A 14692-nucleotide genomic window follows, 5' to 3' on the forward strand; every position below is an offset into this window, starting at 1 on the left:
ATGAATTGCTTTTGATGTTTGGTCCATACACTGTACATAAATGCAGGAAGTTATTTGTCTATAAAGCCTCTTCACATTTTGATACAGATTTTGCATTTTATCCAGTAATGGTGGTTTGCTCATGGTATGGTCTAATCCAGCAGAAGCTTCTGTGTACAGAAGGAGAGTGCTTTATTATCATCATCATAATCATCACTATTATCATCATCATCTCTTCCCCTCGCAACTCCCATTGCTCCCCAAAATCTGACTCTCCAGAAAAGTGCATGAGCTGATGCTGAAAGAAGGAAGAATGGGCAAAATAATATCCCTGCCTTCCATTCACTTAAGCCTTTGCTGGATTAAAGAGCCTTCCAAGAACAGAATTACACCAGTGAATACCAAGATGAGAGAGAGAAGCTATCTTGTGCACAACTAAAATGTGTGTGGCTTATTTTCCAGGGACGTTGCTCCTATTGATGAAATATTACTTAAGTAGGAAACGTGCTGAGCAAATTACAGCATTTATTGTTCAAGCAAAGAACAACTTGGTTCAATGCACAGCTTTTGACCCTTCTAAAATATTTAATATTCTGTGATTGCAGGTATGGTGGAGGACCAGCTGTTAATCATCTCTATGTTTGTCATACCTGTCAAATGGAAACAGAAAAAATAGAGAAAAGAAGGAAGACAGAACTGGAAATGTTTATTCGGGTAATACATTCCTTCTCCTTGTTAAGTTCTTTAAACTTCATAAAAACAGTGATCCGGAACCTGTGAGTGGAATTTTGCTCACAAGAAACTCCCATGGTTTTCTCCAGCAACCCCTGAGCCTTCTGGAAATCTGGTCTGGCAAGGCATATGCCCTTTTGGGACAGTGTGGCAGGAGGCATGGGTGTGCAGAAGGGAGAGAGTGAAAATAATATCTTCCCCTACCCACTTCACCGGCAAGATTAAGAAGCTTTCCAAAATGGAAGGAGCCCATACATTTAAAGACTGCCAACTCGGGTTCCAATCCAATATTTTTGTACTGAAGAAAAGTTAGCCTTTTATAGTGGTGGATATTATATTTTCATGAAGACTCTTTCATATTCACATAGCATCCACATTGGAGTGTGGGGTAGCGGTGGTGAGATTTCAGTATTGGGTCAGGATTCACAGAATGCTTCAGATACAAGCTCATGTGTGCTTTTGTGGTTAAATTGTCAAAATGTTGTTCAGAATATTTCAGTTGCTTCTCATGAGAAGGCACCACAATTTAATCAAGTGCTTTAGAGATTGCTTTGTGTTCCTCAGCTCAACAGAGCCTTCCAAGAGGAGGAGTTTCCATCCATATTCTATTGCATCAGTATGCAGTGGTTCAGAGAATGGGAAGGGTTTGTGAAGGGCAAGGACAGTGGTGAGTAGATTTCAAAATTCTTATTAAGTAGGCAGGACGTACCTTTTATAGCATGCACTTAGAATTTTATCACAGTAATTTACTGATAAAAAAAAAACACCTGTCAGAAGGCAGATACCAACTCTTATGAAGAGCTTTTAGTACAGGCATACGCAAACTCGGTCCTCCAGCTGTTTTAGGACAACAATTCCCATCATCCCTGACCGCTGGTCCTGTTAGCTAGGGATGATGGGAGTTATAGTCCCAAAACAGCTGGAGGGCCGAGTTTGGGGATGCCTGTTTTAGTACAGAAAAAACAAACACACAGTGAATAGGACATAATAGAGCTGTTGGCATGCAACAGCATGTAGGAAGCTACAACACTAGCTAGGTATTAAGGCACCAGAGGAGAATCTGCTTTATTTGCAAGCATGATTCTAGAGATCGGTTCAGAAGACTTCACAACAGTTTTAATGGATAGTTTGCTTGTAAATATCATCTAAAGTTTTGGGAGATGATTCAGATGTATTTTTAAAAGCTGTTTACAGTGCAAGGTGGTTGCTGTGCCAAAAAAGGAAGCAAAAGCCCATCTGAAGATGGGCAGTTCTTTTGCTCTTGTAGATGAGTTTTTGAATTGTGCTCCTGGGTATGCTGGATATGCTGTCTACTAATAACTTTTAAGTGTGTAATGTTTTATTAGCTACATCTCCAAAGGAGAAAAAATGGAAGATGAAGAAAGCACTGGAGTAGTTTTCTGAGATGTTTTTGTTTTAAATAATATCACTTCATTATTACCTTACATCCTAACATTTTTGTATCTCTAGATCCTCCAGGGCCCATTGACAATGCCAAAATTGCTGTCAATAAATGTGGATCTGTGGTTCTGAAACAAGGTATGAGTCTACAGATACAATCTCTTATGCATGCAGTTTTTCTTTTTCTGCCAGTGACTGCTTGCATGTCTTTCTACAGTTTTGTTTCTATTTCTGTTCATTTATTGCCTTACATAACCTCCCAAGGCAGATAAAACAGATACAGATAAAAAACAAAGTCAATAAAACCTTAGGAAATATCAAAACTTGGCACTTTTAAAATTTTTTTGTTCCATCATTAAAAACACACTTGCACTGACTTTGAACACATATATGAGGTGTTTTGAGATGTATGTTGTTTCAAGATTACTAGCTTCCATTTAAAACAGTAGTACTTCAGCTCTATTTTTTGTCTTTGTTTTTTAAAATGACATTTTATGTTGAAGGCAAAAATTAAGGACTGTGAGTGTGAAACTTCATATCTAAAAGTCTGTGCAGCATGGATTTACCATCAGTTGCTGTACAATCCATTGGATAACATGCAGCTTTTTAGTCCACATTATTACTAAGGGGGTGAAGGGTTGAAAACCTTTGAAAATATGTGGGTAGCTGTTCCAAGATGTTGACTTAAAAATGAGAGAGTGAGAGTGAAGTTTATGCATAGCAGAATTCCTCTATAACATTAAGTCTCCTTGTAAATGTCAAGCCCTTCGAGTTTTATAAAATATTTACTTGTAAGAACAAAATGCCAAGTATGTGGAATGTAATTGGCTTGAGTTGCATGCACTGTTGCAAAAATTAAAGTAATCTTAAATAGTTACCCTCATCCAGTTAATGCCATCTGCACAGTTTGCTGTGCTTAGATTTGGAGCTTGGTATTAAAATATATCACTTATAAGCAGATTGTTTTCAAAAATCATTAGTTGAATATCGGCTTCACCTTCACCAAAATGTTTTTTAGGAGCTGATTCGGGACAGATTTCTGAAGAAACATGGAATTTTCTACAGTCCATCTATGGGGGAGGACCGGAAATCATCCTGCGACCACCTGTTGCTCAAATTGAACCTGAATCGTTACAAACTGAAGATAAGATTGAATTAGAAACACGTGGTCTGTAGCCACCAACCCATGGATAAATTCTAATGAGATAGCATCCAGTTAACAACATACATTCCTAAGATTTTTTTGTCTGTTTTTCTGTTTTATTTTTTGTTTTCCCTGTGAGATAACGGGAGGTTGGGCATTATTCTGTCTGTGAGAAACAAATTGAGACTTGTAATATATAAATTCTAAAAATGTTTTAGAATCTATCAGAGACCCTAGGATAACTTCCTTGTTCTACATTAGCTGTACATATGCAAAGTAGAGATGATGGATTTAACTGTTATTTTCAATATCTCTATGAATTTCTAGGCTCTTTCATATCGGGTCTTGTCAAGACAAGATTTAAAGGGTCTTTAACACCACATGGTGGAAAGATGGGATATCAATTTAGCAAATATTAACGAAATGAAATATAAATATTTTAAGCTGTTAGATTGTACAAAATGGTTCTAACATCCTAAGAAAACTCAGGAAAAGTTATGCTTCACTTTTATTTGCACTGCACTATAGAAAAACATAATTAACTTTGCATTAAATAATTTTCTTATTTGAGTGTGTCATATATACTAATGATTCAGATGAAACATTGGTTTTGGTCAGCAGCGTATAAGTAACTTCCTACTGTTTAAACTGTCTGATAAGTTGTTGTTGAATGTAAGCTAGTATAATCAATAGTATGTGTAATTAAACAAACCCATAGTCTTTAGGAGTGTGTGTTCTGAGAGCATGAAGTGGGTATGTTAGCAGCTTGCACACCTGAAAAATTTTCTAGTCTTTTTTTTAAATTAAAAGCATCAATAGTTTAATGTGGAAAAATCTATTGTACAGTTCTGCAATGCTCATTGGCATGATTTATGATGTCAGATGTTGAATGATAACACTAAGCAAGACTGCAAAAGCATTCTAGATTATTCATATTGAAATGTTGAATGTCACCCAAATGTGTTTCTTCCTGAATATTGCTAACGTATAAGCAATATTATTATTTGCTAGTTCAATAAAAACTAATGGTAAAATGATAACGTGTTTGAACTTTAAGCAAGTGATTGAACTTTAACTTCAAGGCATATATTAGGAATATGTATTATAGGTTGCTGCTGTGCTTTAATGTACAATTTCAGAAATGAAAGGGGAGATCTATTTTGACTGGAGAAACCTTCAAAAGCATGCTCACCTTTGAGTCAAAATGGTTTACTTACAGTACAAATGGCAGTCCAGAGGATGAAAGTGCAACAATAATTTCATTCTAGTAAATGGAACATCAGAAGCTGCCTTATACTGAGTCAGACCATTTACCTCAGTATTATCTACACTGACTGGCAGAGGCTCTCCAGTCGTACCTGGAAATGCTGAGAATTGAAGCTGTGGGTAGACTAAATCATTTTCCTGCCTCTGGAGAACCCAAACTTTGAGAAACAAGACTCTGACTTTCCCATTTATCCTTATTTGTAACATAGTCTCATCTTAATTCTAGGTTCTTGGTCATTACAGTGTAAAGTTAGGACATGTTTTTTTATCAAGAGGTTCTCTTGTAGCACTTGGAAACTTTATACCAGGGGTCAGCAAAATTTTTCAGCAGGGGGCCGGTCCACTGTCCCTCAGACCTTGTGGGGGGCCGGACTATATTTTGGGGGAAAATATGAACGTATTGCTATGCCCCACAAATAACCCAGAGATGCATTTTAAATAAAAGCACACATTATAGTCATGTAAAAACACCAGGCAGCCCCCACAAATAACCCAGAGATGCATTTTAAATAAAAGGACACATTCTACTCATGTAAAAACATGATGATTCCCGGACCATCCGCGGGCCAGATTGAGAAGGCGATTAGGCCGTATTCGGCCCCCGGGCCTTATTACTTTGGGGACCCCTGCTTTATACCTTCTCTTTAGAGCCCCCGAGATTTTTGTGTGTGAAAGTTAGTACATATTCATAAGCACTACTCACGTTTTACTTAAAAACAAAGCTTCTGGCCCACAGAACATATGTTAGCCTTATGGTTATAGAAAAAAATGTAGAAATAGCCTTTGCCAGTTGCAAATACTATGACTATTTGCAAAACATAGTTGCCTTATCTAATGTAGATAGTAATTTATGTATGTACCCAAATGCTTTGGGTGTAAGTAATTCATGAAGCCAGAAGCATTTGCTTAAATAAATGGCTTCATAAATCTTTTAGGCTTGATAAAATGAAATTTGAGATGTGCTTGCTATTTTTAAATATGACCAAAAAAGATTTAGGATTATTGGGTTATCTGTGCATCATACAATGTATGAAGATTTCTCAGGAAAATTAATTCCTTATTTGGCTTAACCTATTCTACCTTAACCTATTTTACCTATTCTGGGTACATTTCTGTATAATATGGTATTTAAAATCCAGATGTCCTTGTTGCCATAGCAACACATCCCTCTCCTTTCTCCCCGACTTTCAAATGGTAGATCAAACAAACTGAAATATTGCACTCCTTCATCATTAGCCAGGGCCAAGTATCTACAAAAACAGGCACAAGATTTTTGATCAAATCCTATTACCAAGCCTACTCTTTAATGCTTGCTAAAATGCTGTTTCATTCTGTGGGTTAAACAGTGACTATGAATCAAAATTTGAATTGAAACTTTGATCTATTGTTTAAAAGTATCCTTTGATTTTTGACAGTGTGTCAGAGTTAATTTTGTATTTAGCGAACTAAGAAAAAGTTGTAATGCATACTTTTTTATTGACTTTAAAGTAGAATTGGTTTAGGTAGATGATACTACTGAATGAGAACACAGACCAAATACAAGAGACTAAAATGATGCCAGAATGGTTTATTGTAAGCATCAAAGCTTCTATTAATTAATTTCATGACACAAGCGTTCATCAGCATCCAAACATAGCAATTTGCATTTTCAACCTGCAATTTTGTGTGTTTGAAGTCATGGAACCCCAAATGCTAGGTTTTTCATTTATGTAACAGTATATTTGGTGGTGGTGGGGAGAGCTGTATGGGTCACAGTACAGTACCACACTTCTGCCATTCTAAAGGCTACTTCAATAGCTTCTTTTCAGACAAATAAATACAAACAATGAAGTTCCTTAGTAAAGAGGCAATCTGAAGAGAGGAAGAGTAAACAGATTGATGCAAAGTGTAGATGCATGTTCTAACTAAATGTCCCAACAGATGTAATGCCTTGCTTTCTATTGCCCAGTAATATCTAATCTATATTAAATAAATTAAAGTGATATAGTATTGTAGTGTGAGGTTTTTCCCTACAAAAGCAGCAGCCAAACAAGTGTCACAGAGTCACTGTGTATTTTTAAATCATGAGCTATTTGAAGTAGACGCTATCCAATAAAACCACTCTGCTAACTTTTAGCTGTACAGTATAATGGAACTTCCCTGCCTTCTCTCCTGCACACCCCCTAAATCTGCTCTGGAGGGTTGGGAGGACACCCCCCCAGCAAATATTTAATGAACAGTTGGGGGGGTCATGGAGAGGTGAAGTTTTATCAAACAGCAAAGTTCTTGCAGTAGTGGAGCTATTTAGCTGGATACTGCCCAGTATGTCTAGTTCTACTCTCTGTGACCATCTGTTCTAATTAAAACCAGAAAACTTCATAAGTGAGGAAAGCAACAGCAGAACAGCACTAGAGTTGCATTGACACCCTTTTTGTAGATAGGTCTGTATTTAACAACTGAATTAACTGTAAAATTCAATAGTTGTTTTTCTGGAAATGTATTAACAAATCCTGAAAAACACAGTTGTTTAATTTCAATTGTTACGGGAAAAAATTATTGGAAGAGGGTATTCTACTACAGAAGGATGCATAGCTAGATCTATGTGAACAGCAGAAAGTAGCTGAAATGGTAGCAACCCATGTAAAAGGTGCATGTGTATGGTTCCAGGTTAGAAGTCCTGCCTCACTTTCAGGCTGATAGGATCAATATTGCTACTTTGGGAGCGATGATGTGCAACTTAACAGTGAGGCCACCTAATTTTATGGTGGAACAAATTACACACCTGAGGTGCCTGGCAGGCAGGAGTTCAACAGCTTAAACTCTTACAGTATGTAAATACAGTTTGGGGAAAAGCTTCACCATGGTAGTATTTTGTGACAGGTACTCCCAGCACTCCCTCAATACTCTACGTGCCACTCATCCAGAAAGGCCGGTGACCCCTGCTATACACCACCATTTACTGGTGACAGCTCAGTCAATAGGAGCATGAAACTCGAGGTTGTGGGTTCAAGCCCCACATTGGGCAAAAGATTCCTGCAATGCAAGGGGTTGGACAACATGTAATGGGAGGTTTTTAATGTTTGATATTTTACTATGTTTTATATACTGTATTTTTCCGTCTATAGGACACCCCCATGTATAAGCCCCCCCTATTTTGGGGGGTGGCTGGTGGCGCCTTGCTTGCCCCCCCCATGCCACTATCAGTGTATTGGACAACCACTGTTTTTTGACGTGATTTTTTGAGTCAAAAAACCTTTTTCCAATACACGGAAAAATACAGTACATTATGTTGTAAGACGCCCAGAGTGGCTGGGGAATAAATACTAGATTATTATTATTATTATTATTATTAATGACCCTTGTGCTTCCTTCCAACTCTACAATTGTATGATTCTATATCATGTGGCAATATTTCCTCTGGGGGCAAAACTTGCAGACACCAACTTGCAGACACCAAGTACTTTAAACCCGGACTTTCATAATCCCAAACAATAAGAGCCGGTTAATCGGGACAAACTAGTTAATATCTAACTCTGCAATAAAGCGGCGAGCATCATCTCATCACCATTTTGGCAACATTCCCTGTTATTACGGAGCTATCCAAAACAGGCATTTCTCTCAAATCAGCGGGTGATTTCCAGTTGTGCCTGCCTAAATGAGCAACCAGATGTTCCCTTGTGGCAACAGAGACTTCGGTTTCAACGAAGCCCCACTGGAAGTGGCTCATGGACAGGGGTGCCAACTTGAATAAAATATTGGGGTAGGGGGGAGGAAAGCCCCGTCACACAGGACAGGGTGCGTGCACACTATATGAATGGCAATGCCTATCAACATATTTCGGCTCCTATGTTAATAGTAGGAGACGCCTCTGCCCCATTTTCGTCAAAAAAAGTACCCATCCCATTCCATAACCCACCTGATGGCGGGGGGGGGGGCCAAGAGAGACTTCTGGTGGATACAAAACTGCGGCGCAGTGGGAGGATTCTCGCCCCAAATATCTGCCATCTTGGGGTGCTTCCAGGTTCTTGGGGGGTGGGGGTGGCTGGTAATACTGAAAACAGGCCACTGGCAAGAGTTACGAAGAGCCCCAACCGCTCATCCCACCGGCTCCAGGGCGGCTCCGTCCCGAGCCTCTTTCCCACCTCTGTCGCCTCCCAGCGTTTACCAGCAGGCGGAGCTGCAGGGAGCGGCCCCCACTCGCGGGCTGCGCAGGGAATGGGGCTGGGGGGGGGAGGCGGGTGAGGGAGGGAGACAGAGAAGGAAGCGGAAGCGGAGCCGCCGCCGCGCGGCGCTGAAGGGAGTCAAGCGGCCGTTGGGTTGTGTGTGAGGGGGGGGGCGGCGGATGAGCGAGCGAGCGAGCGCTGACGTCTGATGCGGCTGCCGCCGAGAGGGACCGAAGTGAGCAAGAAGCCGCTGCTTCGGTCCCACCGGGCTGAGTTTCGCGTCTCTCAGCAACCAGGTCAGGCCGCCTCCCTCGGGGCGAGCGCGGGGGGTGGGGGTGTGAAACTGGAGAGACCCGGATGGTGCAGCGGGTGAGGGGAGGGGACCGGGAGAAGGAGCGCGGAGAGGGAGAGAGCGCGAACAAGAGGAGGAGGGGGAGGTATTATATCCCCATGTGACCTGCGCGTGCGGGAGCGGGAGAGGAGGCGGCTCGCGCGCCTCGTTCGAATCTCAGCTGCTGAACCGAAGGGTGCGTCGTGCGCGTGCGCGTCGACGTAACCGCTCCTTTCCCTCAGCCTTTGACCATTTTACTCTCCCTCTCTTCCATCTTCCACGTGCGCGGGGGAGCGCGCACGGCGTACTGCGGGCGCTGTTGTGTATATACAGTATATCTGGGACACGCGGACACGTGCGCGACGCTTCCGCCATGTTGGGCTCGCAGGAGTCTGGGCGAGGGTTGTGCGCGCGTTGAGGTGGGAGTTCTCGCGAGGTCAGCCCTAGTTCCCGTGGGAGCTGGCCGGAGGCAGGATGGCGGCGCTGCGCTGAGAGTGATGGGTAATAATGGTAACGGGCAACCGGGAAGCGAGGTGGGTGGGAGGGAGAGAGAGAGGGGGCGGCGCGCCGTGAGCTCCTTTAGGCCCGGCCTCTTTAAGTCCGACGACGCGCGTGGGGGCGGGGCTGAACGTCACGGGGAGTTAGACCTGCGAGAGTTTTGTGCGCGTCGGGCTCCTCCCCTCCCCCCTGCGCCTTTCCCACAGTCGAAACTGACGCTCCGTGGCGCCCCCCCCCCCGCGTCTTAGGTTCTCACCACAGGTTCCCACATAGTCTTGAGGGCGCCCCCATACCACCTTTTTATTGATGCTTCTTGGGTCAGCCCACTTGGCTCCTCAGCCCTTTAAAACTGTTCCATGTAACCTCTTCCCGCAAAGTTCGACCACCTCCAATACCCACCTTTGGTTCAAAATACCTTAGTCAGGACCACATACGGTAGCTACTTCCCACTTGCCTTAGCTGAGTATCTTATAGTATTGGCTGTTATGTGCTAACGGACTTGTAACTGACACGATCATCTTTGGGAGACAATTTGGCCTGCAAGGGAAGTTCCTTAGGAAAACTAGACCCAGCAAAACAAACACCACGCAACATCCCCTAATTTGGAGCCCTGTTTGCCAATCCTGTTCTCTGCTGCACTGCTTCACAAGTTTGGTTATCAAACTTTTTTTTAAGGCCATAAGGTATTCTAGAAAAAGCAAAGGTAAGCAGATTGACAGAGTACATTATTGAATATGAAAGCATATTTTGCAGCACTGGCTGTTGACTGCCGAGCAGGATATTACCCACAGTAGATTTTAAGTAGAAGACGATGGGAGCCTGTGGCCCTGCGGATGTTACTGTGTTACAACTCCCTGGCCATGCTGACAGCCTGATCTGAGTCTAGGAACATCTGCAGAGCCACATGGTTCTACTTGTAGACACCATTTTCTTTGATGAAATGGGTTTTTGCCTGCAAAGTACATGCTGCGATTCATTACAAATCTTTGTTTTAGGTACCGCTTGTGCAGGGTTGTGCATTCCTCTGTAAACTTGCACAGTCAACCCGGTTTGTCCTGGATTGTTAATCTCCTTTGCTCTTACTCATAGCCGAGTAAGATTACTATACCTTTCATGAACACTGTCTTAACAGTGAGTTTGCAAGTGACTGTGGAGGTCAATTCTGGATCCACATGTCCTTCCACTTCCTCTTAGAACATTTCTTCCTTTCCTCCTGAGTTCGAGCGTCTTCAAAGTCCATGACACCTTTTGGTAAAGGCTGTTCTCCAGTTGCAGCGCTTGCAGGCCAGTGTTTCCCAGTTGTTTGTGTTCATACTACATTTTTTAAGATGTGCCTTGAGAGAGTCCTAAAACCTCTTTTGTTGACCACCAGCATTACACTTTCCATTTTTAAGCACTACCCCCCCCAAACAGTTCTTTTGCTCCATCCCCTAACAAGTTTTAATGTGATTTTTTTAACAAGATCATTTGTATTATCTTGTACTTTTGAGATCTTTGTTTCCTGGGATTGGGATTTTACCTCTGACAAACAAAATATGCCTAGTATAATTTTATATAAAGTTTGTGAGGGAAGTTCAAAATAATTCATTTTCTCTTTGCAATGTATTTTAACTTTCGCACATGTTGCATATTAGTTGCAAATTAAGTATTTTGAGGACTGGATTTCAGTAGCACAATTTTTTTGTTCAACTTGAATTTGCAGATTGCATTCCTTTTACAGTAGCTTCATTAGCAAGTATACTTACCAGTAACTGCAGTTCTATTTCTGCTGTAGGCCAAAACATCTGGAGGGCTGCAGGTCGGGGATGCCTGATATAGTGGAATGCTGAGAATGCTAGAGTTCTAAAAGCTAGCCGAATTCTTTAAATAAGTGTCATACAGTGTTGGTATGCTATCTAAGTTTGACCCACCAACACAATATTGTTCTAGATATGTTTTTCTTTGCAAACACACATAGTATTCACCTTGCAGAATAGGGGAAGAAATTTGAGAGGGGAGATGGTGTTAAGTATCTCATTCCCCTACCGTACTTCTTCAGTCCAATTTGCTCTTTTCCCACTCTTTTTTCTGTGGAAGAGTGGATCTTTAGGAGCCAATGCAAGGTTACATACAAATGCATATAATAATTCCTATGTTTCTTAACCCAGGTTCACTGAAAATGTTTGGATTGGTGGTGGTTAGGCTTCAATTCCTACAAGATATTTTTGCTTTCTTTATTTCACTTTGTACTGTAGAAAAGCACTTTGTAGCTCTCATTGTATAATTTTCATAAACAAGTTATTGTACTCTATCCTAAGTAGTTATTTGTTGCTGCAGCAGTTCTTGGCCTTGGCTATTGCATTGTTCTCTCAACTTTTTATAGCTTGTGTATTTAATGGAAGCTACTCCCAAGTAACTGTACTTAGGATTTCAGCCTTCTGAAAACATATATAGGTCTCCAGAGTCTCAGCTAATATTAATAAGTTTGATATTAAAGTATCTTAAAAGATGTCAATAAAATGTCAGTGTGTTCCCTTGCTATGATATTGCACCTGTGAGGAATGTTTCTCAGAACGTTGCTAATGGCTATTTGATATACGTTTACATTTGTTTTGGGGAAAATACAAAGCAAAACAAAGAATAGCCAGTTTGTTATGATAACATTGCTGAAAGTGAAACTTTGACATGAGTTTTAAAAAATCATAAATGCCCACTGAATCACACAAAGGCATGAAAATGTAACTAAAAAATACTTAGATGTTTTGTAAGATCAAATGAGTTACAGTGGTACCTCTAGTTATGGACTCAATCCGTTCCAGGGTGCCATTTGCACCATGGAAAGTCTATAACTAGAGCAGCGCTTTTGCACATGCGCAAAAGCGCGGTAGAGCACTTCTGTGCATGCGTGCGCAGCAAAACTTGGAAGTAAACACTTCCGGGTTTGCCGTGCTCTTAACATGAAAAAATGCAACCTGAAGCGGCCGTAGCCAGAGGTATAACTATACTATTGAGTCTCTGGCAAAAGAGGCTGGAATTGAATTAAACTCTAGTTCAACTTTTAAAGTGTGTGGAATTTGGATGATTGATTTCTTATGTTGGTTTACATTTACATATACGTTTACATTTGTTTTGGGGAAAATACAAAGCAAAACAAAGAATAGCCAGTTTGTTATGATAACATTGCTGAAAGTGAAACTTTGACATGAGTTTTAAAAAATCATAAATGCCCACTGAATCACACAAAGGCATGAAAATGTAACTAAAAAATACTTAGATGTTTTGTAAGATCAAATGAGTTACAGTGGTACCTCTAGTTATGGACTCAATCCGTTCCAGGGTGCCATTTGCACCATGGAAAGTCTATAACTAGAGCAGCGCTTTTGCACATGCGCAAAAGCGCGGTAGAGCACTTCTGTGCATGCGTGCGCAGCAAAACTTGGAAGTAAACACTTCCGGGTTTGCCGTGCTCTTAACATGAAAAAATGCAACCTGAAGCGGCCGTAGCCCGAGGTATAACTATACTATTGAGTCTCTGGCAAAAGAGGCTGGAATTGAATTAAACTCTAGTTCAACTTTTAAAGTGTGTGGAATTTGGATGATTGATTTCTTATGTTGGTTTATTATGGCAAATAATGTTTATTTTCCCCCTTCCTTCTCTCACATTTAGAATGTATGACACAAAACTATCTTTTGAAACAGAGCACTACCATAGGATGAGCATATTTTAGAAAAAAATCCCCCAGGCAATCTTAAGGAGTGCCAGCTACATTGCCAGAATGTGACTAATCCCAGCCCACCATTACTCCTGTATAAACCTATCTTGCCCAGCAGTGGGTACAAAAGCAAAAGTGATGCACTTAGGTTCCCGATCCTTGATTTGTTCCATTCTCATCTGTTGTCTTTCCAGGTTCTGATTTTTGGATTATAATAATAGATTATATAGATAAACTCTTCCAGTAACGGCTGCTCTTTACCTTAGGATATATAGAAGAGGCATTGGTTGTAATCCTGTCAATGAGCTTCTCTGGGCTGATTTAGAAATTCATTAAGTATAAATAAAATAGTGATTCTTGAGAATACACAAGTTGGCCATCCATGTTAGTTGTAAACCAAAACCATCCATTGACAGTTCACAACTTATTTCCTCATCTGACTTGGTGTAAAAATGTAGTTATCAAGTTTTTGCCAGCAACCGTTATGCACATTACTTCCAGGAGAATATTGTAGACTCTTGCTCTTGAAGGTGATGAAGCAAACCTTACTTTATCTATACTCTTCATATTGATGAAGCATGAAAACTAGGGATTTCCCCCTTCCAAACAACAACAATAAAGTAATAAATACCTGTTGAATTAGGCAAGTTATGCTTTTGCATATTAAATGAATTGAGAAGTAACAGAAAGGGTGTTTTTAAAAACTCACATGACTTTCAAGAACTGTAGCTTATTACAGTATTTCCAAACTTACACAGTTCTAGTGCGCACTGTGTACTTGGGTAGCCCCATATGCCTTGATGTAGCTTTGCCTTTAGTCTCTAAGCTGGGGACAGGGCCGTCTCGAGCAGGTTGGGCGCAGAGATCGCTCCGGTGCCCCCGCCCTCGCAGCGGCAGCACGGTTCCGCGCGGCTTCGCCGTGCAGCGCCCCCCTGCCGGCCTGGCGCCCCGCGCCACCGGGACTGCACCTAGAGCCGGGCCTGGCTGGGGAGCAGGGAGAGGTACACTGGGATAGTAGAATACTGGCTTAGTTCTATGCCATACCCCTGTCCTGGCATGGCACAAATTTGTGGTGTTTGTGCTACCTGTGATATGTCTGATAAAAGCAGGAAGTTTGTTAGTCATGGTTTTGACTATGCTGAATACTGAAAAGAGGAGAAAGCCTTCTACACATTATTGGGGTGAATATATTGGAACCTGTTGTACTAGCAATACAAGGAATGCCATGTTGTGTGATTTACAGTGTTACCTCGAGTTATAAATGCCTCAGGTTACAAATGTTTCAGGTTACAAACTCCACTAACCTGGAAGAGTTACCTTGAGTTGAGAACTTTGACCCAGGATGAGAATGGAAACTGTGTGCCGGTGCAGTGGCAGCAAGAGGAAAAGCACACCTCTAGTTAAGAACAGTTTCAGGTTAAGAATGGACCTCCGGAATGAATTAAGTACGTAACTAGAGGCAGCAATGTACAGTATTTATGCTACTCTAGGTAGCATGGAGGCTACC

General features: G+C 41.3%; 2 protein-coding genes across 22 annotated transcripts in view; both read left to right on the plus strand.

The window, feature by feature from the left end:
* Positions 1–4296, plus strand: part of USP33 (ubiquitin specific peptidase 33) — a 32504-nt gene extending 28208 nt beyond the window's left edge. For all 8 annotated transcript variants that reach the window (XM_035122529.3, XM_035122530.3, XM_035122531.3 and 5 more), the window contains 4 exons: positions 585–693; positions 1276–1378; positions 2182–2250; positions 3131–4296. In XM_035122529.3, the coding sequence (XP_034978420.1) occupies positions 585–693; positions 1276–1378; positions 2182–2250; positions 3131–3288 (439 nt within the window). In that variant the 3' untranslated portion in view covers positions 3289–4296. The remainder of the gene's footprint in view (positions 1–584; positions 694–1275; positions 1379–2181; positions 2251–3130) is intronic.
* Positions 4297–8737: 4441 nt separating this feature from the next.
* ZZZ3 (zinc finger ZZ-type containing 3) overlaps positions 8738–14692 on the plus strand; it is a 40093-nt gene continuing 34138 nt past the window's right edge. For 6 of the 14 annotated variants that reach the window (XM_035121624.3, XM_088673207.1, XM_088673209.1 and 3 more), the window contains exon 1: positions 9441–9496. The gene's annotated coding sequence lies outside the window, so the exon portion shown is untranslated. Of the gene's footprint in view, positions 8961–9440; positions 9506–14692 lie in introns of those variants that run through there. The other 8 variants (XM_035121625.3, XM_035121627.3, XM_035121629.3 and 5 more) reach the window with 3 other exon arrangements.

The sequence above is a fragment of the Zootoca vivipara genome, chromosome 7 (genome assembly GCF_965207765.1).
Source record: "Zootoca vivipara chromosome 7, rZooViv2.hap1.1, whole genome shotgun sequence".
Classification (NCBI taxonomy): domain Eukaryota; kingdom Metazoa; phylum Chordata; class Lepidosauria; order Squamata; family Lacertidae; genus Zootoca; species Zootoca vivipara.